Source organism: Stegostoma tigrinum, chromosome 23 (genome assembly GCF_030684315.1).
Source record: "Stegostoma tigrinum isolate sSteTig4 chromosome 23, sSteTig4.hap1, whole genome shotgun sequence".
Taxonomy (NCBI): Eukaryota; Metazoa; Chordata; class Chondrichthyes; order Orectolobiformes; family Stegostomatidae; genus Stegostoma; species Stegostoma tigrinum.
The window spans coordinates 20,902,542-20,920,194 of NC_081376.1; the positions used below are offsets into that span (position 1 = coordinate 20,902,542).

Sequence of the window (17,653 nt, forward strand, 5' to 3'; positions counted from 1 at the left end):
CTGATAAAGACGGTGAGATGATCAATCAATCAATGAAGTTGCATCATTGACATATGGTCTCCTCACTTGTGGCTGTTTGGTGGTATTAGCAGAGACTTGGAGCAAGGTGTTATAGAATGACATAGAATATTCCAAATCAAAGAGGAGGAAAACATTGCAGAATATTAGGTTGTTGGGAGATAAGGAGAAATCTGTTCAAGGGCTCCAAGGTTCAGATGACTGTGACGTGATTTGATTCTCCCTAGCTGTGCTGAAACTAACATGAGAGAAATATATTTGATTTAAACTTTAACCCAAAGTGAATGTGTTCCTTACTTAATAACACTTCAGATTGGAATTTGACCTCTTAGAACCATAGAAAGAGCACATTTTTGTCTAAGTTTTGCTAGGAGAAGAGCTCGCACTGATACAGGAAGATTACCTGCTTCTGTTTGTTCTTGTCATAGCTCCTGACACAGAACTGTCAAGAAAGTGTAATTCTGCATTACTGTGTGATGTCAATGTGAGGGTAAAAGACTTATACCCAAACGCCAGGTAAGAGGTGTTAAACAGGATCCACCCACTCGCTCAACACTCTCTAAGTTAAAACTGACATATTACAAATATAACTACAGCATTTTTTTTCGTTTATGCTAGCATAAAATTGTGATCTTCCATTTGCTAATTATGAAATCCCATTTGATTCTCATCAAAGCCTGAGAAATGGAAATGAAGACCGAGCTCCCTTTGACGATGGAGAAGACAACGAATGCCCCAGGCAGCACAGCTCAAGCTCCAGTAAAACAACACACACTGAATGTGGCTGACATTGTGGTCCTGGCTGTATATTTAGTGTTTGTCTTGGCTGTAGGATTCTGGGTAAGGGCCCTATTCATTGGAAGCCTATTTTTGCCGTGAGCAAGATGGTGATGGATAGAGCTGTGTGAGCTCAGCTACAGAGAAATGTCTGGTTGCTGGAATATTTGTGTTGGTAAGGAGGAAGTGTATATAAAACAGTATCCAGATGTGATGTTGGTAGGACGAATTAAAAAGGCTATTGAAGGGGTATAAAATCATAGAGATTTGTCAGTAGAGAAGTGGCTTGCAACACTGGGTTAGGTAATGCTAATGGTGTTCGTATTACAGAGAGCAGAATGTCTAAAAAGTTAACTGGAATCCCTCTGAACATTTACAGTGCTGTTTGTTTGGCATATTCTGACTGGAAGGGCATTAGAATGTAGAACATAGAGCAGTACAGCATAGTACAGGCTCTTTGGCCCACAATGTTGTGCTGACCATTAATCTGGATGCATCATGTTTCTACTAGGAATATTCAGAGGATGCTAATTGTGATGTCAAACACTGTTCAATTGTAATTTTGTTCACACTTGGTCATCCGTATTCAGTCGGTGCTGTTAGCTACCTTTCTTACTTCCAGCTAAGTAAGTGTTCTGTCTCTCAGCCCAGTGCTAAACATGGATTTTCCAGTTCTATCAAACGTCATCACTAAGAGCTTCTGTATGTGTTCAAAAACCTGGAAGCCCTTTTTCTAGACAGTCCTCTGTCTTCCAACAAAACTCTCCTAAGACTGTTCCAACACTTGTGTAACAGTTCCCCTTTAAGAAAGGCAGGCTGCTTTTAGGAAGTATAGATGAGTTATGCGATGTGCTTATGACACATCGATTAGGCCTTTGCTGATTGTTGAACAAGTCGCTGAGTCATGTGCTACTGTTACGTTGTTGAGCAGCCTGCTTGCAGTTTGTATGCTGTTTGGCCTAATGGAACCAAATGTGGGTTAATCATGCATAGTGGGCCCTGTGCCTCCTATTGGCCTAATGGTTTCCCTCAAGAGTATGAAAGCAAGAAAGTTATGCTAAAGCTTGGAAAATCTCAACTGGAATATTGTTCAATTTTGGACAACGCTCATTTTAGGAAGGATGACAAGGCATGAAGAGGATGTATAATGAATGGGAGACTTCATGTGTGTAGGGAAACTGGAGAAATTAGAATTGTTCTCCTTACAGAAGCTTAAGGGAGGATTTGAGTAATGTATTTAAATCCTCAATGGTTTTAATAAAGTAAACAAGGAAGTCAGGATTGACATGAGAATGAAAAATATGCGCAGTGTTTTATGTCTGGAATGCAGTGCATGAAAAGGTAATGGAATCAGATTCCATAACAACTATCAAAAGACACTATTGGATAATGGGTTTTGGAGAGACAGCGGATTGGTGAGTAAAAGTTACATACCATCACAAGCCTTCTATTGACATAGGAAGATCTTTTGTGTGAAAATGGCAATGCATCTCAGTTCTTTATTGGGGACAAGATGTAACAAAGAATCCAGGTGGACCACTGTAGCTACCTGCAGAGCTTTGAGAGCCAGTGTTAATCAATGAGAAAGGTGTTGATCACCATGCTGATGTGACCCTTACAATTTGCTAGAAATAAAGTACCTTGGATTAAGAATGATGCATTGTTTTTGTCAGTCTATGTACAGGACAAAGCGGAACACTGTGAAAGGCTATTTTCTGGCTGGGAAAAATATGGTATGGTGGCCGGTGAGTATTTTGGTCCATGATCTCATTTGTTGACTGTGATCTATGGAATTTGACCTGCCTAGCCTGAGACTTTGTTTACTCTCTTCCATTAGATTGGAGCGTCACTGTTTGCCAGTAACGTGGGAAGTGGTCATTTCATTGGATTAGCTGGCACAGGAGCAGCATCTGGGATTGCGGTCAGCGCATATGAATTCAACGTAAGCCCCTTTAACAAATTTGCTAGATTTTATGAATCAATATAGAAAAATTCCCTATCTGTCCTCCCTTCTCTCTCCAGGTGGTGATTCATCATTAAGACTGCCCAGCTATTTAAGATTAGACACACTGCCATAGAATAATGTAAAACTGCCAATGTGTGAACGAGCAATTGTGTACCATTTAGATAAAGGAACACAAAGCATGAGGGTCATTGACATATAAGCTTACAAATGCAGTAACATATGTTTATAATTTTATAATCCTGACATGTAAACATTTCCTGTACTTATGAATGGTTGCTTTCCATTGTCCTGCATTGTGTTCTAACTCGTGTACAATTCCACTTACAAATGTGCTCCAGACTGGAACCCATTTGCAACCACAGAGACGCCTGTAATTCTGTATATAAACTGTTCCCATTCTCACTCCAGAACTGTCACCTTCCTAGTAATCAAATGTTTTCTGACAAAGGGTCTCAAGTATTTTAAAACCTTACATAATAATGCTAGAATAAAGAGCTGGCACCAGCATAATGGGCCAATTGGTCTTCTTTCTGGGTTGTACCATTCTATGAAAATCAGAAGAATAAATCATTTACTTTTCCATCAATATTTTACACACCCTTTACGTACATACATTGAATAAAGAAAGGGATTAATGGACCACAAAGGATAATAAAATATGAAGATTATGCCAGTCACCAAAATGAATATACCAATTAGCCATGAGATTTTCCCAAACTCAGAACTGGGCGATCAAATCCGAACAGTGGAATATTAAATAAGATGCAGATGTATAAACGACCTTAGTTTGATCATCTAATACAAGGTCATTGTTAACCAAGTTAAGCAAGTTATCTTAAGAATTACAAGTAAATAAACAAAATATAAGATCATCTGAACTTGTATTTTAATATTTGTAGTGATATAAGTGTTAGCTTGCCTTAAAAATAGTGAACAGTTGGTGTGAAATTGGACTTTGGGTTAAGTATCTAGTTGCAGCCCTTGATTTCCTGCTGGTCACACAAAACTGAAATGTACAAGAAGAATGTCTGTCATCACGCTGTACAGGGCCCTTAGATCTCCTGAGCTATAGGCCATTTAAATCAAGGACCTAAATCCATTCCATTTCCCTTTAACTGAATCATGCCTAAGGTTTGTGCAATAATATTCTACCCTATGATTTTCAGCACCTAATACAGGTTACCACTTCTGTGCCATAGAGAAAATGTGTTCTTGAAGGTACACTCTTTTGGACTAAGACATGTCTATTTATTCAGGCAGATAATCAAAATTCTATAACACTAAGAGCAGGTGAGCTGTCCTGATGACCTGGCCAATTTTTATCCCTGAACCAACGTCAAGCACTTAAGATGCATTAACTGGCTCTTTATCTCATGTTGGTGGATTTAGCTGTGTGCTTTTGATCTCCTCCATAACAAAGGTGAACATACTTCAAAATAATTGATCAGTTAAGAAGTATTTTGGGAGATACTGAGCATGCAAAGTGTGTTAAAGAAATGAGAACTTTGTCTTTAGCTAATGATATGATGAATAAATTAAGGCAATATAGCTGTTAATTACAATCTATAATTTCTGACCACTTACATTATGTAAATAGTGTTACTGATTGAGTCAGATGTTATATAAGAGTATTCAAACTATTTGCCTATGCGTTTATCCTCATCACCTATTTGAGTTAGTGATTTGGCCAGTTCCTTTTTATGAATATAATAACTCTTAGACATCAATTCAAATCTATGCAGGAATGAAACGTGTCCTTTTCTACAAACTGTCCTATGGTCTGGCATTTATGCATCTACCTTTGCCTTTAGATTTTTTGAATATGGTCATTATATTGACCTGTGCCTGATCTATCAATTCAGCTAAGTCCCTGGTATTCATTGTTAATATTTTCTAAATCTCAGAGTTTCACTCTATACTCTGGAATAAAAAAAACATTCTTTTGCTGGATGTGTAATGTTTTGCATCCTTTCAGTCTGCCCACAGCTTTGTATTATTTATGTCAAAAGCTTCAAGTGGGGACTGATAGTGTGATCCCAGTCAGGGATGGAGTCATGGGATTGTAGATTACCCTCATGGGGGCTGTCATGGGTTTCCTACAGTTATGAGGAGTGTGGAAACTAACAGGATTAAAGTATTGTCTGAAAGGGTAAGGTTACAATACGCAGTGATAGAATTTTCTTGTTCCAGTCCTCGATTGTAATTTCTCTACTTCTCCTCTTCTAGGGAATGATTATTGTGATCCTTCTGGCATGGTGTTTCCTCCCCATTTACATTGCTGCTGAGGTAAAGTAGTTCAACTTTTTAAAAACAAGCTGATCATTTCATTCATGGGAAAATTTCTTTTGCTCCACTTTTAACATCTTTTAATCCTTGCCGAATTTGCTGAGAGTTTGTCAGTAGCAAGGCATTTCATCTGATGCTCTCCAGTAACATAAAATATGAGAATGGATTTCATGGTATTGAAGAGTCCAACAGACATTTGTAGCAACTAACAATAATGTATAAACATTATTCATTAAAACATTTAAAAAATCATTAAACATCATGCATAAATATATATTCCTCATGCATGGGCTAAGGTTACAGCAGAGCAGCACACATAAGAGTAATTCAAGGTAAGATGGAATCTGTGAATTCATAGAATCTCTACAGTGTGTAAGCAGGACATTTGGCCCATTGAGTCCACACCAATCCTTCAAAGAGTAGCCCAACCAGACCCACCCCTCCCCACCAAATTCTTGTATCCCTGCATTTGGTATGGCTAATCCACCTTACCTACACATCCCTGGACACTATGGGTAATTTATCGTGGCCAATTCCCCTAACCTGCACATCATCGGACTGTGGGAAGAAACCCGCGCAGACACTGGGAGAATGTGCAAACTCCACACAGTCACCTGAGGGTGGAATTGAACCTGGATCCCAGGTGTCATGAGGCAGCTGTGCTACTTCAGGCCATATACAGTGGTAATATCATGAGTACGTCTCTTGAAGGCATACTGCCATATTGAATGTGAGACACAACGCATCACCACCCTCCTTTTCCCAAAAATAAAAACATTCCCCAAACTGAATAACACGATTACACTTAGGCATATGCTGTCAATTTGATACTTACATAAACAGCTGAGACAGACTTTACTCAATGACCACTTTAAACTTCAATCTAACGCTTTGGAAGTTGGACAACTTGTCTTGACCTACGATCACAAGCCTGCATGGAGAGGAACACCTCATTCTCGGCAGCACTTATTTGACAGCTTGGTGTCTTGCTGCTAATTGCTGTCACTCAACCTCACTGCACAGTCATCATTGTCATAGAATTCTTCTTCACAGTCCTTGTCATGATTGTTGTACCATACATTTCTCTGAGCTGGGGGCTTCTGTTCCTTTGCAACGTAGCTCATGATCGGTAATGACTTTGTATGATCTGGGATGGTTGCACATTCTAGAAGCATTGGCTAGTATCCAGGTATTTGTGTTTCTGTTTCTAACTCATGCTGTCTGCTCAGTGCACCATACTGATAATTGTCTACCTGCTTGCTGCTCATGTGTTTCTTTCAATCTCTTCTGTCTCTGAGGAAGAATGTCCTGCACCTTGGGATGGTTACGTAATTTATTGCTGAGCAAGGTTGTTCACACTTATCTTCCAAGCACAATTTGTGCTGGGAATGACGATCCCTTCCCCATTGGTACAGTATGAAAGTGCAACGATACAAAATGAAAATCTCGCTTTTCTCTACCACGTGTATTGATCACTGATGTGGTACTGCATGTCATTTATTCTGTCAAAGCTGTTTGAGTGTGGACAGTGGGCTGATGGTATGACCTGAGTCACTCTCTACTTAGCACATGTCTTGAAAATGGCTTGCCTGTGTACTGTGGTCCATTCCCAGAGACTGTCTAGATGTGAACACTGAATAAACTGAAATAGTGCTCATTGTATTGTTAAGTCATTGAACAATGGGAAATTTAGGGAAGTAATCTGTCATTAGGAAGCAATTTTCTTGAGCACTGAGAATAGGACTACCTATCTTTTCATCCAGGTGTTGAAAGGAACAATTTGTGGATATAGAGCTGCCTTCAGCTGCTAAAGTTAATACTTTTGGAATTTTTATGCATTAATAAGTTATTGGATATCCTGACTTGCCCCTGGCCAGTAACACATTCACGTGCTACCCATTATGTGTGTTCAATATCCAATTTTTCTTGGTGTTATATGGACACAATATCTGAGTGAATGCTTTCGGTATTAGGACTTGTTTGCCTTTCAAAAAGACATATTGTGATGTACAAGTTTGTTTTTGTGTGAAGAAAACAAACAAATTTTCCTCAGGTACTTCTTCCATACCGTCAGGCTATCCCTACAGAATGATTTCTTCCAACTCTTCCCATTGCTCATTTGTGGCAGTCACCAATTGCCACAAGTCACCAACTGTTCACACTAGCTCTGGCTAAGGTGTAAGTGGTCTAGGCCTAAAACGTCAGCTTTTGTGCTCCTAAGATGCTGCTTGGCCTGCTGTGTTCATCCAGCTCCACACTTTGTTATCTAGCCTTAGAAATATATTCAACTTCACAGTCAGGAGCACCAATGTGAAAATCAACAGGAATATCTTGGTCTTTAGGCGGTTTGGTAATTTGCTTAGTGTGGCAGATATAATCATTCTGGAACCTAGCTTTTATCCCACTTCGGTGCTATATCTTAGAAATAGTTAACAGTGTGAATCTCATGAATTGAAACTACCTGGAGATTTGTTTACACTGGCAGTCCTGTCACAGCTGGATCATTGGTGTCTGCCAGAGAGAAGACATCAGGAAGTTGGATGTGTATTCACATAGCAGTGTGATTCTGCCAATTAACAGAGTTGGTGATTTTTATGTACTATGAGACTCTATCTTGTGGGTTATACCATGAGCACCACTTGCTGAACTTGAGGATGTACAATGACAATATGCTTGCATTAGTCCCAACAGAAATTTTAGCTTCTGGTTATTAAGACTGTCTTTTTATTTTTGTCCTTTTTAAGACTGTGGACTGAAATTAGAAATTATTGTTTTGAAACCAATGTTTTGAAAAGAAAATAACTTGATACTCATGGCAAGCATAGTCTATACAGCTGTTTGAACAAACAATAAGTGAAGTTTCATTTGCAGATGAACCAAAACAGAGGGATTCTATATTCAGATAGAGCTTTGGTTGGCAACAAGAAGTTGATTGGTCTATGGACTAGTGATTACTTAATTAATGACAAAGGCCTTTTGCTTGTCAACAACTGTGTGATTGGTTCATAGGTAACTGAACAACATGGGACTCGGAACAAGATACAGAGAAGTGATTAGATCTCCAAGAGTACAGGAGCTGAATTGAATAATTTATTGTCATGTGTATTCAATGTAAAAATACAGCAAAAAGTGTGTACCTTTGCCATTCACATTTACTTAAAATGAGACAAGAGAAAAAAAGACAACTTAAGAGAATCCAACTTTCTTTTCCACTGCCGCAATCCCGCTCTGGGCTTTCCAGCCCTCACCATGTTTCTGCCAACATCTATGTTCTATGTTCTATCCCACTCTGGATTGCCTCTCCGAGCCACTCCCCCTTTCACTAGATCACCAGCCCCACACTCCCTGTCACTGCCTCTCCGGCCCCACTCTCCCTGTCACTGTCTCTCCGGCCCCACTCTCCCTGTCACTGCCTCACTGGCCCCACTCTCCCTGTCACTGCCTCACTGGCCCCGCTCTCCCTGTCACTGTCTCTCCGGCCCCGCTCTCCCTGTCACTGTCTCTCCGGCCCCACTCTCCCTGTCACTGCCTCACCAGCCCCCCTCTCCCTGTCACTGCCTCTCCGGCCCCGCTCTCACTGTCACTGCCTCTCCGGCCCCGCTCTCACTGTCACTGCCTCTCCAGCCCCACTCTCAATGTCACTGTCTCACTGGTCCCGCTCTCCCTGTCACTGTCTCTCCGGTCCCACTCTCCCCGTCACTGCCTCTCCGGCCCCATTCTCCCTGTCACTGTCTTTCCGGCCCTGCTCTCCCTGTCACTGTCTCTCCGGCCCCGCTCTCACTGTCACTGCCTCTCCGGCCCCACTGTCAATGTCACTGTCTCACTGGCCCCGCTCTCCCTGTCACTGTCTCTCCGGTCCCACTCTCCCCGTCACTGCCTCACCAGCCGCGCTCTCCCTGTCACTGTCTCTCCGGCCCTGCTCTCACTGTCACTGTCTCACTGGCCCCACTCTCACTATCACTGTCTCACCGGCGCCACTCTCCCTGTCACTGCCTCTCCGGCCCCACTCTCCCTGTCACTGTCTTTCCGGCCCCAATCTCACTGTCACTTTCTCTCCGGCCCCACTCTCACTGTCACTGTCTCACCGGCCCCACTCTCCCTGTCACTGCCTCTCCAGCCCCACTCTCCCTGACACTGTCTCTCCGGCTCCACTCTCCCTGTAACTGTCTCTCCGGCCCCGCTCTCACTGTCAAGTCTCTCTGGCCCCACTCTCCCTGTCACTGTCTCTCCGGTCCCACTCTCCGTGTCACTGTCTCACCGGCCCCACTCTCCCTGTCACTGTCTCTCCGGCCCCACTCTCCCTGTCACTGTCTCACTGGCCCCACTCTCCCTGTCACTGTCTGTCCGGCCCCACTCTCCCTGTCACTGCCTCTCCAGCCCCACTCTCCCTGTCACTGCCTCTCCGGCCCCACTGTCACTGTCACTGCCTCTCCAGCCCCACTCTCCCTGTCACTGTCTCTCCGGCTCCACTCTCCCTGTAACTGTCTCTCCGGCCCCGCTCTCACTGTCAAGTCTCTCTGGCCCCACTCTCCCTGTCACTGTCTCTCCGGTCCCACTCTCCGTGTCACTGTCTCACCGGCCCCACTCTCCCTGTCACTGCCTCTCCAGCCCCACTCTCCCTGTCACTGTCTCTCCGGCTCCACTCTCCCTGTAACTGTCTCTCCGGCCCCAATCTCACTGTCAAGTCTCTCTGGCCCCACTCTCCCTGTCACTGTCTCTCCGGTCCCACTCTCCGTGTCACTGTCTCACTGGCCCCACTCTCACTGTCACTGTCTCTCCGGCCCCACTCTCCCTGTCACTGTCTCACTGGCCCCACTCTCCCTGTCACTGTCTGTCCGGCCCCACTCTCACTGTCACTGTCTCTCCGGTCCCACTCTCCGTGTCACTGTCTCACTGGCCCCACTCTCACTGTCACTGTCTCTCCGGCCCCACTCTCCCTGTCACTGTCTCACTGGCCCCACTCTCACTGTCACTGTCTCTCTGGCCCCACTCTCACTGTCACTGTCTCTCCGGCCCCACTCTCCCTGTCACTGTCTCACTGGCCCCACTCTCACTGTCACTGTCTCTCCAGCCCCAGTCTCCCTGTCACTGTCTCACTGGCCCCACTCTCCCTGTCACTGTCTGTCCGGCCGCACTCTCCCTGTCACTGTATCACAGGCCCCACTCTCACTGTCACCGTCTCTCCGGCCCCACTCTCCCTATCACTGCCTGTCCGGCTCACTCTCCCTGTCACTGTCTCTCCGGCCCCGCGCTCTCTGTCGCTGCCTCATCGGCCTGTTCTCACCGTCACTGGGGAGGAGAAAACTTGCTGATCAGCAAGAAGCAGCTCCAAAGATTTTGTGAACAATTAACTGCTTGCCCAGTTTCCCTCTGTCCATGTGTTTCCCCTGTTTATGTGTGTGTGTCTGTCTGTCTGTGTGTGTGTGTTTGTAAGTGGGAATTTATAAGAGATTCGAGTTTTAATGAGTAGTGCGATATGCCAATGATTTATTAAAGTTTATCTGTAGCTAGAGACTAATTTCTTATAATAAATAGTAATTCTTGTTGTGTACAGAAACCTTATCCATTCTTTTAATCAACCTGGCTCCGAAAATTGCACATATTGTGAATTTTGCATACTTTAAAAAATATTTGCCTTTTGTCATGATTCTGGGAATAGCAGGGCCTGAGCACTGCCCAGTGAGTGTGGCACAGTGTATGCTGTTCTGACCTTTCAGGATGTATAATTTTAATGGTTACAAATGCTTCTGATTGCCTTATATCAATGACGTGGTGTGTGAGGTGAGCACTATAGAAAGCTTGGTCATCTTCCGACATTTTCCTTTCACTTCACTGTCTCTGAAACTCCTCGATGAGTTTGCATTGTGCACCATCCGAGCATTGTTCGTGCTGCCAGAGTGCTGGTATACTGTGTCACCTGTGTTTTGATCTGGAACCTGGTTTGGTTATTGAAACCAGACTTTGTGCACATACATTCCCAATGGCCCTTCGTGCCACATGCTTTACAGATATCAAAGAAAATGGCAGCTTTCAGTAGTTGTGACAAACTGCATCTGTTACAGATCTGATTGGTTTGTGGCACTTTGCTGACTGGGACAATTGTTGTTAGTCTGTCACTATAGCTTCATTCTTGCATCCTAGCCTCAAGTAACGTGTCAATGGTGCAGGCCTTTTAATTGTCAACACAATCCTTCCTAAAGACTTTAATCAGTGTAGATTGAGGTGATGAATAACTCAATGGGCCTTTTTGGCAATTGCTTTTCAGAAAAGTAATGCTCATATTCTTTGCTGTAGTACTTTCTGACAAACTGCTCAACAGGCTTTATGGGTTGTTATTGGTATGACGTGAGGTTGAGCGACAAATATTTACCTGTTCATGAGGAAGAACTCCTGGCACATCTTTGAGATAATGCTTTGGAATCTTCTCATTCACCTGAGAGGGCACATGAGACCTTGATTTAATGTCTCAGTTTTGTAACAGGGGTGTGGATTTTACCAGTGCTCTGGAGACATTTGGAAATGGTGTGGGAGGTGGAGATGGAGTTGACGTGCCTGTCATTTCCAAGTCATAGCACCACCTTGCCAGCAGTGAGGAAGGGGAGGTGGTGGAATGGTCTCCTGCTCAGCTGGAATAGAACCACTGGTGACCAAATAAAAGCCTCCTCCTGCTTCCATCTTAGAAACTCCAATGGTCCTCTGTTGCATAGGAAGGCTGCCAGGTAAAAGCCAGCAGCACGCCAATGCCCCCCCTTCCCTTAGGGGTCGTGGGCATGAGCCCTCCTTTTCAAGTACTCTTTGTATCCCTCCATGGAGGGGATCCCAGTCACAATGGCTCCCCTCATGTCAAAATATTTGACCTTATCAAACCTCTTATTAGGGATTCCCTGATTGGCAGTGGAACTTCCAAATCCCTTCTTCCTGATTTTGAAGATGCAGTCCAACCATTGAACCCCCTTCCTCTAGCCATAGTCCCAACAGTTGCTGTTGCTCCTGATTGGTTGACATCTCCTCCAATAGGGATGACCACCCAACAACTGTGGCAGTCAAAATGTAACCCTAGGACCGACACGCCAGAGTTGGCTCTGTCGGGCCCCATTGGTGACACTTCACACTCCCAGATGATGACTAAATCCGGTCCCGTGTTCAATTGTATAGCATTCCTTAGCACTGCATTAGACAGGCAGCCTGTTATTGTGTAAAGTGTATAGGGTGCGACCTGAACCCACAACATCCAGACTGCAAGCTGGAGTGATACTTTAAACCATAACTGACACAATATATAATTATTGCTTGCTGTGCCTGTCCTGAGCTGTATCTCGTTGTTGTCATATACAGTCCATTTCAGTCTCTCCATCCTTGGTGTAGGCCTGCCATTCACATTTGCCACACTAATCCCTCTTGTTTTTGAAATGTTCCAAAGGGCCCCCTCATGATCATAAAAGTTACAAAAATGGTCTCAATTTGTCAGATTCCCATGTGACTTTAACAGTAAAATGTTCTGTCTCGCCAGGTCACCACCATGCCTGAATATTTACGAAAACGGTTTGGAGGCCAAAGAATTCAGCTCTTTATTGCAATTCTCTACTTATTCATCTACATTTTCACAAAGATATCAGTAAGTATGCAATTTTAGAGGACCGACTTGAAGATTGTGTAACGACACTTCTAAAGCAGGAAAACTGAATAATTCTGATTCCAGAGAATGGTTCGCAAACTCACATTGAGCAAATCCAACTGGAAATGATTTGAAGTGAAAGCACATGTAGGCAGAAATACTCCTCCTGGAGTTTCTCCCAGATTAACGGAAAGGAGCAAAGAGAAATCTGTAAATGAATGAGATGTAAAACTGAGCAGTGTCAATTGTAAATAGCATCATGGTAGTTGGGTGCATTGGATTACAAATACTTCCCTGGGAAAAATGAAGCACTACAGAGTGTCCATTGTATAGAGGGATTAAATGTAGTGTCATAGTGACAACAGCCATTAGAGTTGTAGAATACAGTCATGAGGGAGTTACCATGGAGATCCTCAATATTGACTCCATGCCCAGAAAGTCTCATGGTACCAGGTCAAACAACATGCTGCTGGTTAGCATCTGAAAATGATGGTAATCACGTAAAAATCTATTGGAGAAGCTACATCTCCACTAACCTGTTAAACAGTGGATCTATCTTATGATAGAGAGAACTCAGTGATCCCACAACCCAATGGATAGATCTTGGCTCTGCAATCCTGCCATATAATAGCGAGAGGGCCCAGTAAATCAGTGCATCTCTTCAGCCAAAAGTACCAAGTGGTTGACCCAGAGGACTCCAGCATCACAGTCTTCGGCCAATTTGACTCACTCCGCATTACCTTGTAAAAATGATCATCGTTGTAAGGACCATAAGCTATTCTCTCATTACAGAGAGATTACTAATGGTGAGTTCAACCTGAGTGTCTTCATTCCTCTGGCACACGGAATGCAGGGCTTGCATGATGACTTCAGAATTGAACCCATGCCACTGGTCTCATTCCGTCTCATTGATACTATGAAACAGTATTTACACAGAATAGCCTGTTCAATGACACTCCGTTTGCATTCTGTCAGGGCCATTTAGCTTCTGACCTCAATGTAACATGGAGAAACAATCTGAGCTCAATTTCAGCCCAATTTTCAGCTCCATTCACAACTTCTCGGACACTGAAAATGTCTTTGTCCTTGTTCATCAAGACCTGTATAACATTTAGATTCGGGTAGATACATAGCACATAATATTTACACTACAGGTGGGAAGCTAGGAATTCTGTGGCAGGTAACTCACCTCCTGACTCTTCACATTCTGGCTATTATCAAAAGCCATAAGTCAGTACTGTGACAGAACCTCTCCACTTACCCAAATGAGTACACCTCCAGCAATAATCAAGAAGCTTAACATCATTGAGGATAAATCAGCCAAATTGTCTGACACAGTACTGACAAGTTGCAACATTCACTCAGTCCATTGCTGACAGACATGAGACAAAATGTATCATTTACGATTTGCACCACTGAACCTCTCCAGGGCTCCTTCAACAGCATCGTCAAACTTATGTCCTCCATCACAATGAAAGATAAGGGCAGTAGACGTGTGGAAGCTCTATTATCTTCAGAATCCGCTCTCAGCCTCACACAATCCAATGGAGAATTTCCCTTTCATGGTTCATATTAATATTTTAAAGGTAATTTGTATTTCTGAGGAAACGAAAGTTGTAAGGGGAAGGTAATTAAAATGCTGGGCTTTAGAAATTGCCAGAGCACCTGAAAAATGGCAATTGAAAAGGTGACCCATTTTGTTAAATAAAGTTGGAACAGCAGAGAGATGAAATATCAGATGGGCTTTGTTAACTAAAGAATTGAAACATTTTTGTCTGGTATTCTTACAAAATGTAGATTCCAATTAGATGTTTGCTTTTGAAGGTACAGCTAAATCAGATTACAAACATTCAGTTTTAGTTGGTCAATGGGTTGTAAAAACTAGGACTCAGTGGGAACAGCCTCAAATAAAGGGAAGATCTATTAGAACAGATTTGAGGAGAAACTTCTTCAGCCAGAGACTGGTGAATCTATAGAATTCATTGCCACAGAAGGCTGTGGAGGCTGGACCATTGAGTACATTTATGACAGAGATAGATAGGTTCTTGATTGTTAAGGAGATCAAAAGTTATGGGGAGAAGGTGGGAGCATGGGATTGAGAAACTTATCAGCTATGCTTGGCAGAGCAGATGTAATGGGCCAAGTGGCCTGATTTCTGCTCCTATGTCTCATGGTCGTATGATTAATCCCATTTACCTACAAAAACTAAATGTTTTTAAAGCATTGGTTAAAATGCATTGTAAAACCCATTCACTTCACAAGTCAAAAATCAACTTATAAATGAGTGACAAATGACCTAGAGTTTGATTTGTGGACTAGAACTTAGAGAAGTTTCAGAGATAGTAGGAACTGCAGATGCTGGAGAATCTGAGATAACAAGGTGTAGGATTAGATGAATACAGCAAGCCAAGCAGCATCAGAGGAGCAGAAAGGCTGACGTTTCGGGCCTAGACCCTTCTTCAGAAATGGGGGAGGGGGAGAGGGAGAGAGGAGGAGACAGATAGAAAATGGATAGAGAAGATAGGTAGAGAGGAGACAGACAGGTCAAAGAGCTGGGGATGGAGCCAGTAAAGGTGAGTGTAGGTGGGTAGTTAGGGAGGGACGAGATCAGTCCACGGAGGACGGACAGGTCAAGGGGGCGGGATGAGGTGACTAGGTAGGAGATGGGGGTGGGGCTTGAAGTGGGAGGAGGGGATAGGTGGGAGGAAGGACAGGTTAGGGAGGCGGGACGAGCTGGGCTGGTTTTGGGATGCTGTAGGGGAAGGGGAGATTTTGAAGCTTGTGAAGTCCACATTGATACCATTGGGCTGCAGGGTTCCCAAGCAGAATATGAGTTGATGTTCCTGCAACCTTTGGTTAGCATTGTTGTGGCACTGCAGGAGGCCCAGGATGGACATGTCGTCTGTGGAATGGGAGGGGGTACTAAAATGGTTTGTGACTGGGAGGTGCAGTTGTTTATTGTGAACCGAGTGGAGGTGTTCTGCAAAGCAGTCCCCAAGCCTCCGCTTGATTTCCCTGATGTATAGGAGGCCACAACGGGAACAGCGGAGGCAGTATACCATATTAGCAGATATGCAGGTGAACACTTGCTGCGGTTGCAGGAAAAAGTGCCAGGTGAGGTGGGGCTGGAGGGGAGTGTGGAGCGGACAAGGGAGTCACAGAGAGAGTGGCCCCTCCGGAAAGCAGATAAGGATGGGGAGGGAAAAGTGTCTTTGGTGGTGGGGTCAGATTGCAGATGGCGAAAGTTTCGGAGGATGATGCGTTGGATCAGGAGGTTCGTGGGGTGGTACTTGAGGATGAGGGGATTCTCTTTTGGTTGTTATTGTGGGGACGGGGTGTGAGGGATGCGTTGCAGGAAATCTGAGAGACATGGTCGAGGGCGTTTTCGACCACTGCGGCGGGGGTATGTTGCGGTCCTTAAAAAACGAGGACATCTGAGATGTACAGGAGTGGAATGCCTCATCCTGGGACCAGATGCGGCGGAAGTGAAGGAATTGGCAAAGTGGATGGCATTTTTGCAAGAAGGTGGGTGGGAGGAGGTGTATTCTGGGTAGCTGTGGGAGTTGGTAGACTTGAAATGGATATCAGTTTCTAGGTGGAGAAAGCGAGGTCCAGGAAGGTGAGAGATGTGTTAGAGATGGTCCAGGTGAAATTAAGGTTGGGGTGAAAGGTGTTGGTGAAGTGAATGAACTGTTCAAACTCCTCATGGGAGCACGAGGTGGTGCCAATACAGTCATCAGTGTAACGGAGGAAGAGGTGGTGTTTAGGGCCAGTGTAGGTACGGAATAGGGACTGTTCACAAGCTTCAAAATCTCCCCTCCCGTTACCGCATCCCAAAACCAGCCCAGCTCGTCCCCGCCTCCCTAACCTGTCCTTCCGCCCACCTATTCCCTCCGCCCACCTCAAGCCCCACCCCCATCTCCTACCTACTAACCTCATCCTGGCCCCTTGACCTGTCCATTCTCCCAGGACTGACCTATCCGCTCACTACATTCCCACCGACACTCACCTTTACTGGCTCCATCTCAGCCTCTTTGAACTGTCTGTCTCCTCTCCATCTATCTTCTCCTCTATCCATCTTCTATCTGCCTCCCCCTCTCTCCCTATTTATTTTAGAATCCCCTTTCCCTCCCCCATTCCTGAAGAAGGGTGTCGGCCCGAAACGTCAGCTTTCCTGCTCCTCTGATGCTGCTTGGCCTGCTGCGTTTATTCAGCTCTACACCTTGTTATCTTAGGGAGGTTCTCTGGTTTCAATTTATTGAGTTATCTGTTTGGAAAGCTTGTTAAATTTTAGACTTGGTATGATTTACAGCTCACTAAGTGAAGATAGCCAAAGTAAATGGCTGATAGACGGGCCTGCACAGTAAGCAGAGTAAAAAACATCAATGCAATCTGTGGTGCGCAGGTAAGGCTCAATCTCAGTTTGAATTTCATGAAGAAACTGAAGCTAAAGGATTGCTCAGTTTGAAACTTGTGGAGGAATCTACAGAGGTCCTACCAACTCCTGTCCCAAAGAAATCAAATTAGCTTGAAAGTATTGAGCCAGAACAGGGGACTGAGGAATCAAGAGGTGGTAAATGGGAGGTTTTCTTGTGAGAATTGCTTGAGCTGAGGAAAATTAAAGCAAGTTTCCAGAGGTCTGCGGCATTTTTATTAGTGTTACTGACAGAAGTTTAAGGTTAATTCTTCGGGGAAGTTGGAAGTAAACTTAAAGCAGTGCACATAATTATAAACCAAATTGTTAAACGAATAGCTGTTGTTTTGCTTTGCGTCCTTCAAATAAAATAAAGTTTGTATTGTTTCTAAAAAATTAACATTTTATAACATGGTTCTAATGGTAAAAACAAGTCATTTGGATTTCTCTTTAAATTCTGACAATCCCTAATTGGAGCATAACAATCTTGACTTGACCCATCTTGCTGTTATGTTACTGTCTCTGAATCAAAATCTTGGAATTCCCTTTCTAACAGCATGGTGGCTGTATCTACTAG

General features: G+C 43.9%; 1 protein-coding gene across 7 annotated transcripts in view; it reads left to right on the top strand.

The window, feature by feature from the left end:
- Window positions 1–351: 351 nt before the first annotated feature.
- The window catches only part of LOC125462207 (sodium/myo-inositol cotransporter 2-like), a 52,690-nt gene continuing 35,388 nt past the window's right edge, over window positions 352–17,653 (top strand). For 6 of the 7 annotated variants that reach the window (XR_009447130.1, XR_007249622.2, XR_007249623.2 and 3 more), the window contains exons 1-6: window positions 352–534; window positions 695–858; window positions 2,469–2,540; window positions 2,633–2,737; window positions 4,988–5,047; window positions 12,558–12,662. Coding sequence is in view for 3 of the 7 variants with exons in the window: in XM_048551938.1 (XP_048407895.1) it covers window positions 703–858; window positions 2,469–2,540; window positions 2,633–2,737; window positions 4,988–5,047; window positions 12,558–12,662 (498 nt within the window). In the remaining 4 variants the exon portion in view is untranslated. The remainder of the gene's footprint in view (window positions 535–694; window positions 859–2,468; window positions 2,541–2,632; window positions 2,738–4,987; window positions 5,048–12,557; window positions 12,663–17,653) is intronic. The other variant, XM_048551939.1, reaches the window with a different exon arrangement.